The sequence below is a fragment of the Saimiri boliviensis genome, chromosome 16 (assembly GCF_048565385.1).
Source record: "Saimiri boliviensis isolate mSaiBol1 chromosome 16, mSaiBol1.pri, whole genome shotgun sequence".
NCBI lineage: Eukaryota > Metazoa > Chordata > Mammalia > Primates > Cebidae > Saimiri > Saimiri boliviensis.
The window spans coordinates 34,982,516-35,004,122 of NC_133464.1; the positions used below are offsets into that span (position 1 = coordinate 34,982,516).

The 21,607-nt window shown below is 35.1% G+C and overlaps 1 protein-coding gene across 13 annotated transcripts in view; it reads left to right on the plus strand.

Annotated features, from left to right (window-relative positions):
- Positions 1 to 21,607, plus strand: part of MYCBP2 (MYC binding protein 2) — a 281,569-nt gene that overhangs the window by 137,998 nt on the left and 121,964 nt on the right. For all 13 annotated transcript variants that reach the window (XM_074387566.1, XM_074387567.1, XM_074387568.1 and 10 more), the window contains 11 exons: positions 1,807 to 1,999; positions 2,497 to 2,771; positions 6,037 to 6,258; positions 7,621 to 7,812; positions 9,914 to 10,120; positions 11,210 to 11,341; positions 13,273 to 13,451; positions 16,187 to 16,329; positions 17,812 to 17,912; positions 18,557 to 18,775; positions 20,622 to 20,847. In XM_074387566.1, coding sequence (XP_074243667.1) covers positions 1,807 to 1,999; positions 2,497 to 2,771; positions 6,037 to 6,258; positions 7,621 to 7,812; positions 9,914 to 10,120; positions 11,210 to 11,341; positions 13,273 to 13,451; positions 16,187 to 16,329; positions 17,812 to 17,912; positions 18,557 to 18,775; positions 20,622 to 20,847 — 2,089 coding nt within the window. The remainder of the gene's footprint in view (positions 1 to 1,806; positions 2,000 to 2,496; positions 2,772 to 6,036; positions 6,259 to 7,620; positions 7,813 to 9,913; positions 10,121 to 11,209; positions 11,342 to 13,272; positions 13,452 to 16,186; positions 16,330 to 17,811; positions 17,913 to 18,556; positions 18,776 to 20,621; positions 20,848 to 21,607) is intronic.

Genomic DNA, 21,607 nt, shown 5'->3' on the forward strand with positions numbered 1-21,607 from the left:
CCTACAAAGTTAATATATATCCCTGGTAGGAATGAGATAAAAGTCCGGATAAAAGTATGCTAAAAGTATATGAAAGTTTTTCTCACGTTGCCATGATCACCATTTATACCTACTATTTACATTTTGGCGTATATCTTCCCAGGCCATTTTTATATGCAAACAAACTTGTTAGTATGTACCAAATACAGCATACTCTACAACATTCTTGTTTGTTTCTTATGATACTTAACAGTTTTCATCTTTTTTAGAAAATTTCATATTGTACATCATGGATATCCTTTCCTGGCAGTACATTTGGCTCTCTCAATCTTTTCCATTTGTGTAGAATCCCATAGAATGGTATTATTCTAATTTATTCAACCCGATTTCTATCAAAGAACCACTTTGATTCTCATCTTTTCCTATTACATCTTCATTCGTGAGCATCTATATACATGTATCTTTACGTACCTGTGTACTTATGTGCTTACTTCTTCTGGAAACGTGCCCATTTAAATTTTGATAGAGTCTCTCAAGTTGACCATCGAAAAGAGCCATGGCAATTTGTAGAGTGTGTGCTTTGAATAAGAGACTATGAGAACTTTGGCTTCTTGCTAATTTAGTATTAAGTCGAGTTTGGTATCTTTTGATTCAAATAAGGATCTTTAACTCTGTTATGCTTTCTTTAGTGATCTCATTTTTCTGTGCTTGGTAACCCCTCTGTAGTTACTTGGTTTTGTGGCCATTCTGTAATCGTAGACTTTATATTCAGGTATTACTTTAAAAAGTAAACTATAGGGCTGAGCCCAGTGGCTCACGCCTGTAATCTCAGCACTTTGGGAGGCCAAGGCAGGAGGATTGCTTGAGCTCAGGAGTTCAAGACCAGCCAGGGCAATCAAGTGAGACCCCCATGTACAAAAAACTTAAAAATTAGCTGGGTATGGTAGTGGTGCACACCTGTAGTCCCAGCTGCTCGGGAGGCTGAGGTAGTGGGTGGATAGCTTGAGTCCAGGAGGTTGAGGCTACAGTAAGCCATGATCACATCATTGCATTTCAGCCTGGATGATAGAGGAAGACTCTATCTCAAAAAATAATAATAATAATTGAATCTATACACTCATTTTCAGGTGGTCTGGGATTTGGTGGGAATGGGGCAGTAAGTGCTCTGCTTTGAGATTCATGAGTATCCGTCACTATGTAACCATGATAAAACCAGAAGTCTGGCTAGAACTGCAAAGAAAGTCTACCGTCTTAAACTCATATTCTAGAATTTTAAATTTTTAAAATAGGAATTTTTTAGTATTTTCTAGTCAATTTTTTATCTTCTGTTAATGTGTTTATCAAGAATTGACTATAGTTTGTATTGTAAATTTTAATATATAGACATATTTATTTGATACTAATACCAAAACTATTATTTAATATTTTACTATAGTGTCTGTATAGAGCTTAATTTTTCTTTCAAGTAAACATGAATTCTTTTATAAGTCTTTCTCATTTTTCCCTTGTTTACATAAGCTAGATGGCTTGTTAGCAGGAAAACTGAAAAAATGTATTTTTAAATAGGTAAATATTGACGAATGTTTTTGTAAATGCTTAACTGCTTTACCTTTTTTGTAACAAACTTCCAAGTTACTGTAAAGGGTAATTTAATAAATGAACTATAAAAGCGTCTATTATTTGGGCTCAGTAAAAAAATTCAAGTAAAATCTCAGTAGAAAACTTCAAGAGAAAGTTTTGAAGTTGTCTACCATTGCCTTACCATTTGATTCAGTTTACGGTATCATTTGAATTAATTGTTGTCTGTTTTCTCATATTCTGGATTAGGAATGTTTTGAGTCATTGTTGAGTATTCTTCACTGGAGCTGGACCACCTTAGTCTTAGGAGTTGAAGAACTTAGAGGATTAAAAGGATTCCAGTTCACAGCTACACTTCTAGATTTAGAGAGACTGCGCTTTGTGGGTACCTGTTGTCTGAGGTTATTGCGTGTCTATACCTGTGAAATTTACCCAGTGTCAGGTATGATGCATTCTTTTAGATGATTGCAGGGAAAAAAAAATTAGAGACACTGAGAAGATTTACTTTGAGATAACTGAAAGTTTATGATCCCCAGCTGCCTTTAAGCTCTTTCTAACATGAGAGGACAAAGTCAGCTTGCTATGATGCTTATGTATTTGCTTATGAAGAATAAATAGATTACATGCCATTCTGATAACAAAAAGTAATTGTGGGCCAAAATTAAATAATCTAATAAAATTTAATTTTAAACAAATTGTATAAAATAGAAACATTTTGAACAAGTAATTTGGACTTAAATGCTGAAACTAGGTTTTTTTCCCCCTCCCACTTAGATTAAAAAATAATTTGGGGCTACACTTAATCTCTAAATTGTTTCATTTCTAAGATTTGCATATTTGTGATATTTAGCTATATAGGGAATTACTGAATTATATTGGTTGTTTTCATTCATATTTAATATTTTACTTAATTACCAATCTGCTTTTTTCCCCTCAAAGCTACAGGAAAGGCGGTTGTAGAAGAAACAAGCAAATTAGCAGAGTGTATTGGAAAAACCAGAACTTTATTAAGAAAAATTTTATCAGAAGGAGTTGATCACTGCATGGTGAAATTGGATAATGATCCTCAAGGATATCTCAGTCAACCCTTGAGTCTCCTAGAAGCTGTCCTTCAGGAGTGTCATAATACTTTCACTGCCTGCTTTCATTCTTTCTATCCAACTCCTGCCTTACAGTGGGCTTGCCTTTGTGATCTGCTGAATTGTTTGGATCAGGTAATTTAAATTTGTAAAATGTTAGTTGAAAATCTGATATATTACTTAATACTCTTCAAGAAAATGAATTGCAGTTGCCCTATCTTCGAGGCTGGAGTGCAGTGGCACAATCTCGGTGTACTGCAACCTCCGCTTCCCAAGTACAAGCAGTTCTCTGCCTCAGCCTCCTGAGTAGTTGGGATTACAGGTGCCTGCCACCACACCCACCTAATTTTTGTATTTTTAGTAGAGATGGGGTTTCACTGTCTTAGCCGGGCTGGTCTTGAACTCCTGACCTCGTGATCTACCTGCCTCAGCCTCCCAAAGTGTTAGGATTACAGGTGTGGGCCACTGCACCTGGCCACCCTATCTTCTTGACTTGCATAAAAGATAAATTAGGAAATCATTTGGTATACATGACTTACATAAGCAAAGTTTAAAATTTTTAAAATCTGCCTCATCATCTTTTAGTTATAAAATTGGTAGGCCCATTGTACAGTAGCTGATTGGTCTCTGAATTAGAGTGAGTGATTCTGAGAGAGGGAGAGAGGAAAAGCACAGTAGTGACCAGGTGAGAGCAGAGATAGCACCAGGAGACCCCTGCCACCCTCATCTTTAAGAACAAGGAGAGAGAGCTGAGGGAAATGGCATACTAGCATTGTTCATTCATTCATAAGGAAGCTATAACATTCATAAATGTTTATGCACCAAGTCACAGAGTTTCACAACACCTGGGGCCGAACACTGACAGAACTACAGGGAGAAATAGATTCACACTGACAGCTGGGGACTTCAGCACTCCTCTTTCAGTAATTAATAGAGGAACTAGGCCAAAAAAATAAGTGATACAGATTTGAACAGTACTATCAACCACCTTGATCTGACATTTATAAACCATCATATAGAATTAAAGTGAAACTCAATAGCAAAAGATATCAAGAAAAGCACCAACTATTTGGAAAATGACAGCACTTCTAAGTAAGCAGTTGATCAAAGAAGACGTTATAAAGGAAATTTTAAAATATTTGATGTAGAAAAATAAAAATATAACATCAGAATTTGTGGGATTTAGCTAAAGCTCAGTTTAAAAGAGACCTTTATACCCTTAAATGCTTATATGAAAAGGAAAGGTTTAAAGTCAGTGAACTAAGTTTCTATTATAAAGAATCTAGAAGGAAAACCAAATCAAACCCAAAGTTAGAAGAAGGAAGGAAATAGTAAAGATAAGAGCAGAAATCAATGAAATAGAAAATAGAGAAAATTAACACAGCTAAAAGTTGGCTTTTTGAAGAAAAAAAATCGGTAAGCTCCTAGCAAACCTGATTGTGAGAGAAGAGCAAAAGAAAAAATCATGAAATACCATAATCAGAAATGAAATAGGGTTGGCCAGGCACGGTGGCTCATGCCTGTAATCCCAGCACTTTGGGAGGCTAAAGCAGGTAGATCACCTGAGATCAGGAGTTCAAGACCAGAGTGGCCAATATGGCAAAACACTGTCTCTACCAAAAATACAAAAATTAGTTAGGCATGGTGGCGCACAGCTATAATCCTAGCTACTCAAGAGGCTGAGGCATGAGAATTGCTTGAACACAGGACGTGAAAGTTGCAGTGAGGCCAGACTGTGCCACTGCACTCCAGCCTGGGTGACAGAGTGAGACTCTGGCTCAGAAAAAAAAAAAAAAAAGGAATGAAATGAAATGAAATAGGGACTATCACTACAGACAACTTATTACCAGTGAATTTTTTAGCCTTAGAGGAAGTTGACAGATTCCTTGACAAATCAAACTTTATCAAAGCACAATAGTAGAAAAATCTAAATGGCCTCATATCCATTTAAAATTATCAAAAACTTTACTACAAAGAAAATTTTAAGTCCAAATATTGTCATTTATGAATTGTTAAACATTTAAGAAAGAAATAACATCAACCTTTTACAAACTCTTTTGGAAACTATAGGAGGGAACAGTTTTCAACTAATTTTATGAGGTTAGCCTTATCCTGTACCAAAACCTAACTTAGATACTACAAGAAAAAATTATAGATGAATATCACTTAGAAACTAGAAGCTCTTAAAAATATTACCAAACCAAATTGAAAGTGTAAATAATACATCATGACCAAATGGGATTTATCTTAGAAATGCTGATGTAATTTACCATGTTAACTGAAAAAAGAAGGCAAATTGATGATTCCCTCAATAGCTACAGAAACAATGGTTGATGAAACTAGCAGTTATTTGACAATGAAAACTTCTCAGGAAAGTAGGATATAAGGAAAATCCTAAATCTGATAAAAAGATATTTACAAAAAATCTATAGCTAACAACATCCCACTTACTGGTGAAATTCCAATGGTGAAATCTGCATGGGCCCCTACATTTGGAAACAAGACTCACGGCATCTATTCTTACCACTTCTATTCAGCGGTACACTGGAAGTCCTAGGCCTCCCCTCCCTCCCTCGTGAAAAATTCATTGTCATCACCAGTGCATCCCAGGCAACTCTGCTTTCATGTAGCAGGGTAGTGTATTTTATGACTCAATTTCCAGGGACAAGATTATTGCCTGGACTAGTGCACAACTTAATTACTCTCTCACTGTGAACCTTCCCAGTCTCGTGTATTCTTTTCTTCTTTGCTACAGATCAAGCTAGGTTTAGCAAATGTTGGTTTAACATATGGAATGTTACTCTGCTTTTGTGCTTAACTTTGTAACACAGATGTTTGAAGAACTAGCTAATGTGTACACAATTTTTGTGAATTAGGATATCCTGTGGTGGTTTTAATGCTTTGTTATAAAATTTTATAAGTATGCTACTAATTTTTTTTGTTAAACTATGGAATGTGATAATGTAATTTTGTGACCTTAGTGAAATGTGGCAACATGAAATTATAATTTGCATCATTTATTATTTGAGAAAAATAGTCTCAGTCCTCATTGAAAATGCCTTAGGTACATTCTAATTGGGGCGTTTTTGGCATCTCCCTTTGAAACAGTGCTAGAGAGTACTGTGATTGTGAGGATATGAAAATATAAAAATGCTTATTTACTAGGGGACAGGATGCTGATTTTTCTTGACCAGACTTAATTTTTCATCTTCATTGAATACTAAATAGTTTTTTTTATTTTATTGATCTAGTATTATTCTATAACAAGACAATTTAAATAGCCGAATGACAGAAAAATTTGGTAAAATTTAGAAGATTGTTTACCTTTTGTATATTCAGAAACTTAGATTATACTGATGGCAGTATTTTTTGGTGGGGGGCCTATTTTTGTTTTTAAAAGGATATCCAAGAAGCAAACTTCAAGACGTCAAGTAGCCGACTCCTTGCAGCTGTTATGTCAGCTCTGTGTCACACATCTGTTAAGTTGACTTCCATCTTCCCCATTGCATATGATGGAGAAGTACTGCTACGATCAATTGTTAAACAGGTTAGCACAGAGAACGACTCAACATTAGTTCATCGTTTTCCCCTTTTGGTGGCACATATGGAAAAACTCAGCCAGGTAGGTCTTTCTCTGAAATCGCTTTTATACTGAGGCAATGTAACTGCCAATGGAAGCGTGTTTCACTTGGTGCTTATTCTCTGTTGTTAAGTATATTTATAAAATGATTATTTAATGAATGACATCTGTTATTTGAAATAATATTTTAGAAAATTGTTCATATTTACCTATAAAATGAAATGTTTTGCTCTGATGGTTTAAATAATTACTCACCTTTAAAAAAAAAATTGAGTCCTACAATGAATACCTACATGTTTGTTTTTCTTGAACCATTTGAAGGTAAGTTGCAGATACCATAAGCAGTCTTTTACATTCTAATGTAATATTTTAGATTTCTAAGACAGAATCATAAGAAAATAAGGGATTTTAAAAATATCTTCTGAATAATACTTTGGTATATTAAAATAAGCACTGTAAACAATAGGCATAGAAAACGTTCAGATAAGTCATTTTCATGCTGGAAATTAACTACATTAATCATCTTTTCCCTTTTTTTCTGAAAAATATTTTTCCTTTATTGAACGTCTATGACTTCTTGAAATTTTTCTACTGGTAAGGGTTGGAATTTTCTTATCTCTACCTAGGAAATTCAGTAGAAATTACAAAGCTACGTAAGAATCACATCTGTGTACAGAAAGAATTATTTTTAAAAATTGATTTACACAGATTAGAGTTACATTACACCTAAATATACTAGAAATTACTATCTCAGAGTAGGATCTTGACCTATAGAAAAAGCTTTTTATTTTTGTTTTTTTAACACAAGCCCATTCTGTCACCCAGTCTACAGTGCAGTGGAGCTATTGTGGCTCACTGCCACTTCAGTCTCCTGAGCTCAAACGATCTTCTCACCTCAGCCTCCCAAATAGCTGGGACTATAGGCACATGCCATCACACCCAGCTAAGTTTTCAAAAAAAAAAAAAAATTGTAGAGACAAGGTCTTACTATGTTGCTCAAGCTGGTCTCAAACTCCTGGCCTCAAGTGATCTCCCATCTCAGCCTCCCAAAGTACTGGGATTACTGACACCACGCCCAGCCAAAAAAACTTTTTAAGTGGAAAAAATAGTTTTCTTTCTGTCATATAAGATTGTAAATGGAAAGTTAAAGAAAATGAAATGTGAGTCAAAACTAATAATAACACACATTTGTGAATGTATGGCACTTTGATACACAGAGACTAATAATTCAAAAAAGAACTTCTAAGTTAAAAGTAGATACAGTGGCTCTACATACAACCAGAAAGATTTGTAGAAATGGATTCAAGTCTAAATTTTAAGAGTATCAGAAGGACAAGATTTTCCAACTGAATACTTAGTTGGAAAATAAAGCAATACCTTCGAACTTTTTCTTCTGTATCACAGAGTGAAGAGAATATCTCAGGGATGACAAGCTTCCGTGAAGTTCTGGAGAAAATGCTGGTCATTGTTGTGCTACCAGTCAGGAACAGCCTGAGGAGAGAAAATGAACTCTTCTCCTCCCACCTTGTCTCTAACACCTGTGGATTGCTGGCCAGCATTGTCAGTGAACTGACAGCATCAGCCCTGGGCTCTGAGGTAATACATTATATTTTGACACTGGATAACAAGCACATGTGTCAGTTTTTTACACATCTGTTTTGACTTTGTGGAAGCTAATTTCAAATTGGATTAGCAGACCCAATGCATTGTGTTTCTTTGTTGCCCTTCCCTCTATCTCCTGCTTGCTCTGATTTGTTACTACTCCCCCACCAGTTTACCCAGCATCCACAGGAATATAAAGTATACATCTTCCCTACAGAGCAGGCTGTCATCTGCCCCATTGCACAAGCCCACTGCCATGCCCCAGGAAAAGCAAAGATAGTCCTCACTGCTGGGAGATGAGTAACCTTGCTAAAATCAAGCACTACTCATAGTGCACACATGGTGTGGAAAAGGCAAAGAGGTTCAGACTTCGGCTCTGCCCACTCAACTGACCCTAGATAAAAACATTGAAGATCAGAATAATAATTTTTATTTCACCTCCACCACAGAGTTTTTTGAAATTGTAGTAAAATATACATAGTATAAAATTTGCCATTCTAATCATGTTTATGTTCAGTTCAATGGCATTAAATCCATCCACTTTGTTAGACTTAGTTGTACAGACATTATCACAAAGTTTTCAAAGATTCAAATATTACTATGTTTGAAAATTACAAAGTGCCTTTACATTTTATAAAGTAACATATTTTATTCCATTTCACTGTCTTACTCTTTTTTATAACTTAACTGAATGTTTTGACTGAATTTGGGGAATGTTTCTGTTTTTTTCTCCCAATAAAACAGTAGATTGGTTTGGAAAATCATATCCTAATGTGAAGTATCTTACATCATTCAAATGAATATTTAATAACCAGCATATATTCAGTGGCCCTAGCTCTCAAGTTCTTATCAAGGAACTTCTTTTCTCTGTTTTACTTTTATAATTCCTAATCTTTGCTTTTTCTTTTAAATATATTTTAGCACCTATTCTGAATTAACCTATCCAAGGTATACTTGTTATTGACTCATTGTGACAGTTCAGCCTTTAGAATTTTGGGTTCATTGCATACAACTGAGCTAATTTTAGTCTCTCATCCTGGGAAGCACTTTGTAAGTTTCTTGGTTAACTTTGAGTTTGGCCTCAGAGGCCACTGAAGCCCTTGTCAGAAATTCTTTAATATTTTAAATTTATTCATTTAGTCTGTAATACTTTCCTTTGATACGGTACTCTGCAGGATGCAGGAAAGTCAATAATGCGTAGATCCCCTTCCAAAGTTTACTGAAGAGTTTCCCCTTTGAACCTACCTTTCCAATATGAAGGAATACTGAAAGTTACAGAGGGCCTCGTATACAACTTTGGGAGTTCCCACAGGTCCTAGCTTAGAGATGAGTATTTCTTTCTCAGAGCAGTTTGCAATTTTTGTTAGAATCATCAACTTCAATTTTTTTTCTGTTTAGTCTCCGAAAGTTCTGCAGCTAACTTAGATTAGAAGTAGCCTTTGTAAATAAAAAGAGCAGTTTCAAACAAAAATAAGTTCTCTAATTCTCTCTGATGAAAGTCTGTAATTTGTATGGTTGTACATGTGTGTGTATATGTATTCAAATACTGAAATGCTGTTATAAAAATACCACTGTATATGTTTATAGTATTCAATTTTAGTGTGTAGACCATTTTCTTCAAATGAAGGCCTACTTGGAAACTCACAGGTAAGAGGAGAGGAGATAGTCTGCTTGAAGAAGGGAACCATAAATTTACCCCTTCCTTGCACACCTATCTGTAGAATTTCTAGAGCTCTGTGTCTCATAGTTTGAAAACTATTGATGAATAGAATTTCGGTGAAATTTTTGGCATCTCTTCGAAGTCTGATGATTTATTCATACATTATGAATGATAAGACAAACTTGTACTTCTAACATTATAAATTACTTGGAAAGTATAGTTTCATATAGCTAAAGGAAGAAAGTATTGTCAAGTGACATTGATTTGTGAATTTAGAATGATAAATCTGGTTTTGTTATGAGTTAATCTCTCAGTAGAACATACCTTTAGGAATGTTTATGTCCACTTACTAAATAAAGGTTATTTTATTAGACTTCTTAGAAACCTTCAGATGGTTTTGTTAATTACTGATGCAATTGCTTTTATTGTTCACAGGTTGATGGACTTAATTCTCTTCACTCTGTAAAAGCTAGCGCTAACCGATTTACAAAAACAAGTCAGGGCAGAAGTTGGAACACTGGGAATGGGTCCCCTGATGCAATCTGTTTTTCAGTAGACAAACCTGGAATAGTTGTGGTTGGTTTCTCTGTCTATGGAGGAGGTGGAATTCATGAATATGAATTAGAGGTGTTGGTTGATGATGTAAGTATCACTCTTTTAGCATCTATCCTGATTAGTGAGTTGTGTATCAGGATTTACCATTGTCATAGTATGATGGGTCCATACCTTCAAGGGTTTGGCAGATAAATCACAGATGAATGACATTAAAGAAATTGAAAAAGATTGGCCACAGTGGCTCACACCTGTAATCTTAGCACTTTGAGAGGCTGAGGCAGGTGGATAACTTGAGCACAGGAGTTTGAGACCCACCTAGGCAACACAGCAAAACCCCATCTCTACAAAAAATACAAACTAGCTAAGTGTGTTGGCTCATGCCTGTAATCCCAGCCACTCTGGAGGCTGAGGTGGTAGGATCACTTGAGCCCAAGAGTTCAAGGCTATAGTGAGCCATAATCACACCACTGCATTCAAGCCTGGACAGCAGAGTGAGACCGTGTCTTAAAAAAAGAAAAGAAATTGAAAGAGAATGATTTTATCTGATTGCTTGTGTTCCATCTCTCCATCTTGGATCACTACTGCTTCACATATTTTGTACTTTCAGAAAGATTTAAAGTGGAATTAAAGACTGAAAAGTATTTAGCTAAGTCCCTGATGACAAGTCTTGAGTAGTATTTTTTTTTTAATATTGTTATTTTTCAAGAAACACAATGTTCAGTTGGACTTGGTCATAGAGTACTAATGCGTGATCCTTAGTAAAGACAATATTTATTGTTCTCTAAACTTAAAGCACCTGAGTTTTACTAAAATGGGACAGAAAGGGGTAGCATATAAATCATTCTCTAATAAATAGTAATCATCTCTATCTCTAACTTGATTCATTTGAACAGTTAATTTGAATTTATTTCCTACTTCATTAGGCTTTATAAAGGTGAAGAAGTAGAAATAGTTTAAGACAACAGATGAGAAAAGCTTATTTATGTTGTAGTCTTCTCAAGAAATCACATAAAAATGTATACAATACCCCAACTTCTTCTTTAGTATGTATGGGGAAATACCGATGGCTAATTTTGTATGCAAGAAAATAAACTTTAAAAATAAGAATTATAAATCAAAATTATTCATACAATAAAATTAAGAGTCTGGTGGAATATTTTTGTTTCTCTTTTTTAGAGTGAACATGCAGGAGATTCAACTCATTCTCACAGATGGACGTCTCTGGAATTAGTGAAAGGAACTTACACAACAGACGACTCACCCAGTGATATAGCTGAAATCAGACTTGATAAAGTGGTTCCTTTAAAGGTAGTTTCAACTGTATGTTTCTATTATAAGTGAGAGGTATTAATATATAGTTAAAATAGTGAAGAGTATCCCATGAATTTGGTTTGTTAGATATAGCTATTTATAAGTTATCTTTTATATGGTACTTCAGATATTTATGGATTACCTACTAGGTACCTGATGTTGTACCACATTATATTATATTTTTGCATAATGTTTCTTAAAGTCTGGAACAGTAGGAAATTTTGCAGTCAAACAGACTTAGCTTTGGATACCTGCTTTTCCACAAGCTAGCTTTAACATACTGGCAGATCATCATTTAACCACTTTAAGACTTATCTGTAGATTGGGAAGAATAGTACCTACATTGTAGAATTTTTTAGATTAAATTAAATAATGGAAATAAACACCTGTCTCAGTGTCTAGCACATTGTGGAAGACATTAGCCTCTGTCTTCTCTTATTGTGGCATAACTCATTTAAAAAACAGATGTTCTTAAAAATTATTAACTGTTAAAATTATTACTTTATATGACTTAATTTTATTTTCTTTTTTATCTTTTTTTTTTTTTTTTTTTTTTTTTTTTTTTGAGACAGAATCTCACTCTGTCACCCAGGCTGGAGTACAGTGGCATAATCTTGGCTTACTGCAACCTCTGCCTCCCGGTTCAAGTGATTTTCCTGCCTCAGCCTCCTGAGTAGCTGGGATTACAGCCACATGCCACCATGTCTGGCTAATTTTGTATTTTTAGTAGAGACAGGGTTTCACTGTGTTGACCAGGCTAGTCTCAAACTCCTGCCCTCAAGTAATCCACCCACCTCGGCCTCCCAAAGTTCTGGGATTATAGGCATGAGCCATCATGCCCAGCCTATTTTCTAACAACTGCAAAATAGAGAAATTTTACCACATCAAAGTAATTATTAAAGTAGCATTAAAGTATTTCTGAATTCAACTGAAATAATTTTATTATAGAGCAAAATTTTGGATAAGGTCAGTTCACAAGAGATTTCATCAAGAAGAATTTAGATACTGAAAACCAAAAAGTTTTATTGTGAAGTTTATATCATGGATCATAAAGTGTTAGTATCTATAGCTCACATTTTCAAAGTAGAGTGCATTATATTTTGGACAACCTTTTTCTTACGGATTTTTTTTCTCATGTCTGTTTGCCTATGTATTTCTGTCTCTGAGTTTTTTTTAAAAGTATAATGGACTCACCATTACTTTTCACACATCTAAAATTAGTTTAAAAGTTAAACTAATCAAGGAAAAGTATCAGCTCATGCAATTAAAATTGCTTACTTCAGGGCACAGTAGCTCACACCTGTAATCCCAACACTTTGGAAACACTAGAGAGGGAGGATCACTTGAGCTGGGGAGTTTAAGCCAGCCTGGGCAATACAGTCAGACTTATCTCTACAGAAAGTCCTTTAAAAATCAGCTGAGTGATGGAATGCTCCAGTGGGAGGATCACATGAGCCCAGGAGGAGGCAGCCACAGTGAGCCAAGATTGCACCAATGTTCTCCAACTGGAGTGACAGAGCAGGATCCTGTCTCAGGAAATTATTATAGCTAATATTCTAGCAGTATAATTAAGAGCAGGCACTAGTCACATTGCTTGTGTTCAGATTTAGTTCCGTCACTTAGAAGCTTTGTGGCTTTGAACAAGTTACTTAACCTCTCTGAACCTCAGATTCCTCATCTGTAAAATAGGAATAGTAATGATACTTACCTCATGAGGTCATTTTAAGGATTAATTAAATTCCTTAAAATACTGAGGACATTTGCTTTTATGCAATAGGCATTTATTAAATGTTAGCTATCATCATATTTGAGTTATTAAAAACATTATCTGTAAATATGACACAGAATTTCAAATATTTGCCTGTTTTTTGTATATCCTCTGCACACTGTGAATAAATATAAACATGTTTTACGTCTTTATAATGAAGGAAAATGTTAAATATGCTGTGCGCTTGAGGAACTATGGAAGCCGTACAGCCAATGGAGATGGGGGAATGACCACCGTTCAGTGCCCTGATGGTGTGACGTTCACATTCAGCACATGCAGCTTGAGCAGTAACGGCACAAACCAAACCAGAGGACAGATCCCACAGATACTCTACTATAGGTAGGTGAATGTATAGAGTTAAGGGAAGTACTTTACGGTGGTAGAACTTGTACAGTCTACTATCAGGTAAAATTGCTAACTGGATAATTATAATTAAATTAGTGTGTCTTCTTAGCACATACTCATACAAATTCATATAAAGAAATCTCATTTTAATATATAATTTCAATGTTTGCTACAAAAGTGAATGTTTTAAAATGTTTTTTTTGCTGTTACGTCTTCAATATCAAAATTTTGGTGCACTGGGCATATGCACTATTGCTGTCACTCTGTAATTTCTAGTCCGCAATTTAGAATTTAAATGTTATCCATTTCTTTTTATAAAATACCTTAAACTAGTGATCGGTCAGATGGACTTTGCTCAGTGGTGTTGCCTTGATCCTGTTATCCAGTCACAGAATATTTTGATGTCTATGAATCTTGGACCTGTCCTATCTGTCTAGCCCCTGGGGCCCTAGAATATGTAATAGTGTGTTTCTTATATTGTTAATAAAAGCCATTCCTTATGTAAACCGTGGAAAATGAAAGAATGATAACAACCCTTGGATTTAAAAAAAAAAAAAAACAAACCTCTAAAATACACATTTCTCATTGTGTCTGAACTTTTCCTTGTAGCAGCAAAGCTGGCATCTTAGGTAGTCATGAGTACCATTTACCACACTTGTCCTCAGCCTGACTTAACATTAAATCACTGAACTTGCCTATCACTTTCAGAGGCTTGTTGCTTCCTCTGTTTCCTTCAGAAAGAGTCTAGGGCTGGTGCCTACTATAAAATAATTTCCATAGATAAAGATTTTCTGCTTCCTTTTTCCATGAGAAATAGAACAGAAATAGCAGGCAGTGAATAGCTACATAGTTCAGTGTTGCTGCTGAAATAGAAAAGCTGTCTGGTCTTTTGTCCCAGCCAAGAAAAACTTTGTTACATAAGCACTACAATAGATAGTGTGTTACCCTGTTTCTCAAACTATAGATTAACAGCTCTGTTATGCATGAGTTACATATTTTCAGAAAGCTGGAGAGCCACTAACAGCATCTGCCATCCAAACCTTGCATCTTATACAAAGTACAGTTTTTTGAATATTGTCATGATTTCTACTAAGCTTTAAATACCCTTAGCTTTAATTTTTTAAAAAATTGAAAAATATTAAAGTCCTTTAGTTTTAAATACCATCCTACTCTAATAGCTCCCAAGTTTATATCTCTGTCCTTCATGACCTCTGAGCTCTGGACTCCAAGTCTCTCTCTGACATCTTCATTTGGATGACACTAGTGGAGATGGTGTTAGTTACTTTGTTTCAGGCCATGCTTTGAGTGTGTTGCCTGTGTTATCTCAGCTTGTCCTCACAGTAACCCCAGGAGGTGTAGGTACTTTTCTTATCCCAATTTCACAAATGATGAAACTGAGACACTGAGTTGTCCAGAGTCACACCTCTGGAAAATTATATTACTGTGACTTGTAGGCGGGAAGTCAGATTTCAGGTGATACACCCTTAACTAGTATGCTGCACATTCTCTTTAAGGATGTTCTCTGTAGTTGGCTAGTAGACATCTGAGGCTTAATGTGGCCAGAATATTTGTCTCCCTTCCATAGTTACTGCCAGACACCTTGGAGTCATTCTTAACTTCTCTTTCCCTCATACTTTATATCTAATTCATCAAGAAGTCCTGTCAGCTGTACTTTTAAAATGGCCTAAATCTGACCTTTTCTCCTACCTCCATATTTAATAGTCTCGATCAAGCCACTGCAACCTCTGCCTGCTGACTGTAATAAGCCTCTAAACTTGTCTCCCTCCTTTCACTGTTGGCCTCCTGCATTCAGTTCTCCACAGCACAGCCAGAGTGATCTGATAAAAATGTTTATCATACCCTGTTCCACTCTTGCTCCAAACCCAATAGTCTCCCATTCCCATACCATTTTACTGTATAAAATGTACAGTCATTATGTGGCCCACAAACCTCACACAATTTGCCTCTCCTCAGAGGCAGCAGAGTTATCATTACATGTTTCCCTTCCCACTCATTACCCTTCATTCTTTCTGCTTTCCTTCCAGCCATACACGTCTTCATTCTGTTCCTTGAATTCACCAATGCGTTCCTTTTACCCTGACAGTTTTCACTCAGCTCTTCCCATGGACCTTTCTTTTTTTTTTTTTTTTTTTTTTTTTTTTAATAATCCAGGTCAGCCAGGTACAATAGCTAATGCCTATAATCCCAGCACTTTGGGAGGTTGAGGTGGGCAGATCACAGGGTCAGGAGTTAGACTAGTAGAGACCCCGTCACTAGAAAAATTAGACAGGTGTGGTGGCACGTGCCTGTTATCCCAGCTATTTGGAAGGCTGAGGCAGGAGAATTGCTTGAACGGGGAGGGTGGATGTTACAGTAGGCTGAGATCGTGCACTGCATTCCAGCCTGGGCAACAGAGCAAGACTCCATCTCAAAATAAATAACTAAATAAATAAAATAATTCAGGTCTTTGTTAAATATCAGTTCCTTGGAGAACTGATCTTATTTAAAGTACGTAATACCCTTCACTTTATGCCGTATGCTGCTTTATTTTCCTTCAAAGCCCTTATCATTCCCTATAATTACATAGTTGCATGTTTACTTTTTAAACTTTAACTTCTGAAAAAAAACCTGTAAATTAAATGAGGATCTCTGATCTGGATACGATTCCTAGCACTGGATCATGTTTTACTTACCATTGTAAAATACTGTCACGTTTGGTCATGCTACAGGAGTGAATTTGATGGAGATTTACAATCCCAACTTCTGAGTAAAGCCAATGAAGAAGATAAAAACTGTAGCAGAGCGTTGTCTGTGGTAAGCACTGTGGTTCGAGCCTCGAAGGACCTCCTGCACAGAGCTCTTGCTGTGGATGGTAAGACTTTCTTTCTCAATCATCATATTTTAGATTTTTTATTTTCTAAATTTTTGCATAAAATTATTGAAGAGGAACCTTCTGTTATACAATCTTAATAGAATCTAAATGTTTTCTTTATTATAGATCTATGCATGCATTAATTTTAGATAAGTCATGCTCTCCATACTCTAATGCAGAATTATTTAGAATGTTCAAAAGGAGTTATCTTAATATCTTATTTTCTCAGTTAATTTAGTGAAAGAAAAAATTGTATTTTGATTAAACTGGGTCTTCTGTTTATTCTTCTTTTAGTAGTCAAAAAACTTTTTCTTCCTTTCTGTTCTGGTTCCAGTAATGTATTGCTATCCACCCAAAACTCTGGGTAACCCTAACCGTCTCCTCAGAGGCAGGTGTCTAAATTGAGCTCTATGAGTTTTTCCACTGGAAATTCTCTAGTTTGTATTCTCCTCTCTTTCAGTTCTTCCACTGTGGCATTTAGGCTGCCATGGTGCAAGTACATGTAGTTTTTTTTAATATAGGGATAACATTCCAGTAATTTCACTGCTACCTTTCCCCCATTCCCCACCTAGTTGTTTAGTTGTTCTTCACCCTGGCAGCAGAGTTATCATTATAAAAATACTGTTATCTCTACCTCCTTACTGTATAACGTTAATTCCTAAACCTAGTTTAGAACCACCTGGGAAGCTTGCTGAAAATGAAGAATACATACTGGGTCCATCCCCAGGGGCTGGAGCCAGGCTAAGAAACTATTTTTTAAATAAGTGTGCAGCCTGTTTTGTTGCAACAGCAGACCTAGGAATCAGTATTTGGGAGAATAATTGGCCTATAAAATAAAGTTCTTCACAGTCTAGACTCAGCTTATCTTTCCAGCACCATATTTATGGATAACTGACTAAAATGTTAATCAGCAAAGTGCTTTTATTGGAGAAACAGAAAACGATATAACTTACTAACAGTAAACATTTTTGGATTGCTGAATATGTGCAAGTGTTGTTCTAAGTGTTTTACATATATTACCTCATTTAATCTTCACAACATCCAAATGAGGGGAATACTGTTGTTATCCTAAGTTACAGGTTAAGCAATTTTCCTAATGTCACTAATACAGCCATATTTGGTGCCAGAATGGTAATTTAAAATAATGGCTCCATTACCCTCAGTTCTGATTCCAGCTCTGTCATTTTCAGGTACTTGTACTTATGTATTAAGTATTTTGGATAATATACTTAAACACTGTGTGCCTTGATTTTCCTTTCTAAAAATCGGGGGTAATAAAAGTATCTTATTGTGAGGATTAGTTGAGATAAGGCATGTATTTTAAAATGCCTTTAAAATAGTACCATGCCCTTGGCAAGCACCCAATTAGTGTCAACTATAGTTTTGCTCAAAAGAACAGAATATAGATTTAGTATAGCATGTATACTGTGCAATGAAATTACTTTATAACTATAGTTTTAATGCCTTTTATGCCCTTTTTAGCTGATGACATTCCAGAACTACTTAGTTCTTCCAGCCTGTTTTCCATGCTGCTTCCTCTTATTATAGCCTACATAGGACCAGTAGCTGCTGCTATTCCCAAGGTGTGTAATTTAGTTCTATAACTTTGAATGGTTTTTTTCTTAATACTTTTAAAAAAAAAGGACTTTGTACCTTATCTTTACAAAAACTTGCATCTTTGAGCACCTGGCTTACAGGTAACAAGCAGAAATAGACATGCTAATTCTTAAACTTCTCTTTTCTTTGTATTGTTTACTGGATTGCTATGCTTATTTATTGGCTTTATATTTTAGAAATTTTAGAAATATTCTATGTAAGGAAAGATTATGTTAACTGAGATTTTTCAGATTTATGACGTTGTTGCCAAATGGTCTTCATTAATAACCATAGCAGTGTTAAAGGTTAAGAGTGTTTTAAAACAGTGATATGTTTAAGAGATGGAAGAAATGATAAACTGTTGATTCTTTGGCATAATTAAGTAAAATCTGATTTACTTCAGATCATGAAAAAACAAAAGTACTTAAAAATATAGATTGAGACTGTCATAACATCTAAGATAAATCTTTTTAATCAACTGAACAGATTTCTCTTTGAACAAAAACTTAACTAGTAGAAAATCTAGATGGAAATTGTTATGAGTTAGAGTAACTAACAATTATTACAATTTATAATTTTAGAACCACTTTCACATGTATCTCATTTAACCATATTTTTATATGTGTACTAGGTGGCTGTAGAAGTCTTTGGCCTTGTCCAACAATTGCTTCCATCAGTTGCCATTTTGAATCAGAAGTATGCACCCCCTGCCTTCAACCCTAATCAGTCGACAGATAGCACCACAGGAAACCAGCCTGAACAGGGCCTCTCTGCTTGTACAACCTCTAGTCACTATGCTGTCATAGAGAGTGAGCACCCATATAAACCTGCCTGTGTGATGCACTACAAGGTAGGCACCAGTTCTTAGTGTGATTCGAATGTAAAACTTGGCTTGAGGTTCTCTGACGATATCTTAAAGAATGCCTTGCCTCTATTTATGAGTGTAGCTTCTTTTATAATATTTAAATACAGAGAATCAGCAGGTGGTTAGGCAGACAGAATTTTTATCTCAAAGGTTATAAAATTTTATTGGTTTATGAGAGTTGTTCTTAAATCTTCCTACAAGTATAGTGTGGTATATAATGCTAAACTTCAGGCTGTGATTTGTAATAGTAGTAGATATAAGCATTAACAATTTTAAACTTTATTTTTTGAACTGACATTGTTGGTACTACAGCCTGAGTTCTGAAAATTTACAATGCCAATGTAGATTTAAAGTAGTCTATATGAAATGTTAAAAAAATTATATATCAAACATATATAATTTAATGTTATTAGAGAATATTCAAAATCCATAGTCTTTGTATTTTACATTGTATCATGCAAATTTAGGAGGAGAAGGATAAATTTATATTTTGTGTGCTTGTAAAATATTGTACTTTTCATTGTAGAAACTATTAAGCATATAAAAGTAAACAAGCTAGTACAATGCACTTGTGTATCCATCATCCCAGATTCAGCAGTTTTGACTCTTTGATGTGTCTCATTTATTCTCAACCTACTTCCTAACTTCCTATGTTGTTTTAAAGCACATTTATGATATTTATTGATATGATGTCTCCAAAATATAAGGACCCTTAAAAATAACCATAGTATTATCACACTGAAAAAAACAGTGTCTTCAAACGTCATGTAAATTTTTAAGAGTTTGAGTTAGAATCCATATATGATTCACACATTATGCTTAATATGTCTCTTAAGTCCTTTTTAATCTTAAGTCCCTTTAAATCGCTAAGTCTCCCTCTGTCTTGCTCTTTTTTTGTTGTTGTTGTTCCCTTGAGTTCTGTTTATTGAGGAGACTGGATTCTATGTATTTTTAGATGGGTACCTCTTCAGCTTACCCGCTGGGTCTTTCCGAGACACCCCTTGCAGTCATTCCTAGTTTCCTTGCTCTCTGGTATAAGATGTTCCAGGCTTCTCTTATGTTTAGTGCCTCAGACGTGGAACTAACCATTTTTCCAAAGTGTTCTGATTTCTTTTACACATACACACACATATGTTATATATATGTATTATAGATACATTTTCATGTATATTTTGTTTTTTTAAAGATAAAATACCTCATGAGTTTATACTCTTGATACTAATTCAAAATAAAGACCATAGACATACCTCAGTCTCCTTTCTCTTACATCCAAGATTCCTATTATTATCAGTGACACTGGAATATCAGAATTAGAAAATCATTAAATTATTTCATTTGCTCTGTGTGTGTGTGTGTTTTGTCTTGGAGGTATATCCCATCTAAGATGTATGGTCAAATTACTGTGTTTAAAGTAAGTTGGAATGCTCCCTCTCTGCCTGATTATGAGTTAACTGGATATATATTTAGATTTACTTTAGATTTTAGGAGTTGTTTTCTGAATTTGGATTTTGTTTTACTTTAGATTTGAACTTACATTTGGATTTACTTTAGATTTTAGGAGTTGTTTTCTAAATTTGGATTTTGTTTTATCATTCTTTAAATAATTACATAGTTTGAAGTCAAATTTGTGAAACAAATATAGTTCTATGTCTGTCCTTTTCGTTCTGTTCCTCTTTCTCTGTCATAGGTAACATTTTGTTCTATTTTAATTTTGTAGTTTATCCTGTTGTGTCTTTTAATAAAGGCATAGACATGCACACACATACAGAAGCAGATGTGTGTGCTTGTGTGTATGTATCTGTATTCATGTCCTCTTGCCTGTTGACCTCAGGTGACATTCCCAGAATGTGTAAGGTGGATGACAATCGAATTTGACCCTCAGTGTGGCACTGCACAGTCAGAAGATGTCCTTCGTTTGTTGATTCCTGTCAGAACTGTTCAGAATTCAGGATATGGACCAAAATTGACATCTGTTCATGAAAATCTTAATTCATGGATAGAATTAAAGAAATTTTCAGGATCCTCTGGGTGGCCTACTATGGTTTTGGTATTGCCAGGTAAGTTTTTTTTTTTTTTTTAAACTTCTGTTTTATATGGTAAAGTGTGTGCATTTATGTATATTTAGTAAGGGTGTATCATTGCAATTTTTTAAGTAATTTTTAGAAAAAGTTATTAAAGATAACTACTATGTGCCTGGATTGCATTCAAGGAATAAATAAGGTACCCTGGGCAAGGGTCACAGCCTGATCCAAGTTTTAGAGAAGAGAATGTTATAAGGATTTTTGTGAAAAATAGATTAGCTTGACTAAAGCAGAGTATTAACGTTGAGGAGTAACTAGCTGTCTGTGTAGTTGGGGCCAAACTGTAGAAAACAATGGATTAGATCTTTTATTTTCCCAGGAAGTGCTAAATTTTCAGCACTTAACTGAGGACTGAAGTCCTTTCTTATAAGAGAATTTGTGAACCACCTTCTGAGTTGTGTGAAAACTGTTTCAGTTGGCTTCAGGGAATGTGTGATCAGGAGAGACGGAACACACAAGCACAGTTGTTATTGCTAGTACTGTGCTTTTCTGTCAATGAAAATTATTTCAGTCAGTTTTTAAAACCATGTTTTTAAACTTATGGTCTGTCAAGTTCTTAACCAGTTAACAAGGACTACTCTGGTGATCCTTCAAACTAAGGCAATTTAAATTCAGAAACCACTTCTTTCTACTCTTACCTGCCTGTTTGTTTGTTTGTTTGTTTGTTTGTGAAAAGATCAGAAAAAGCTACATGCCAGGGTAGAGGACTGCCCACTGTGAAAAATAAAAAGGCTAA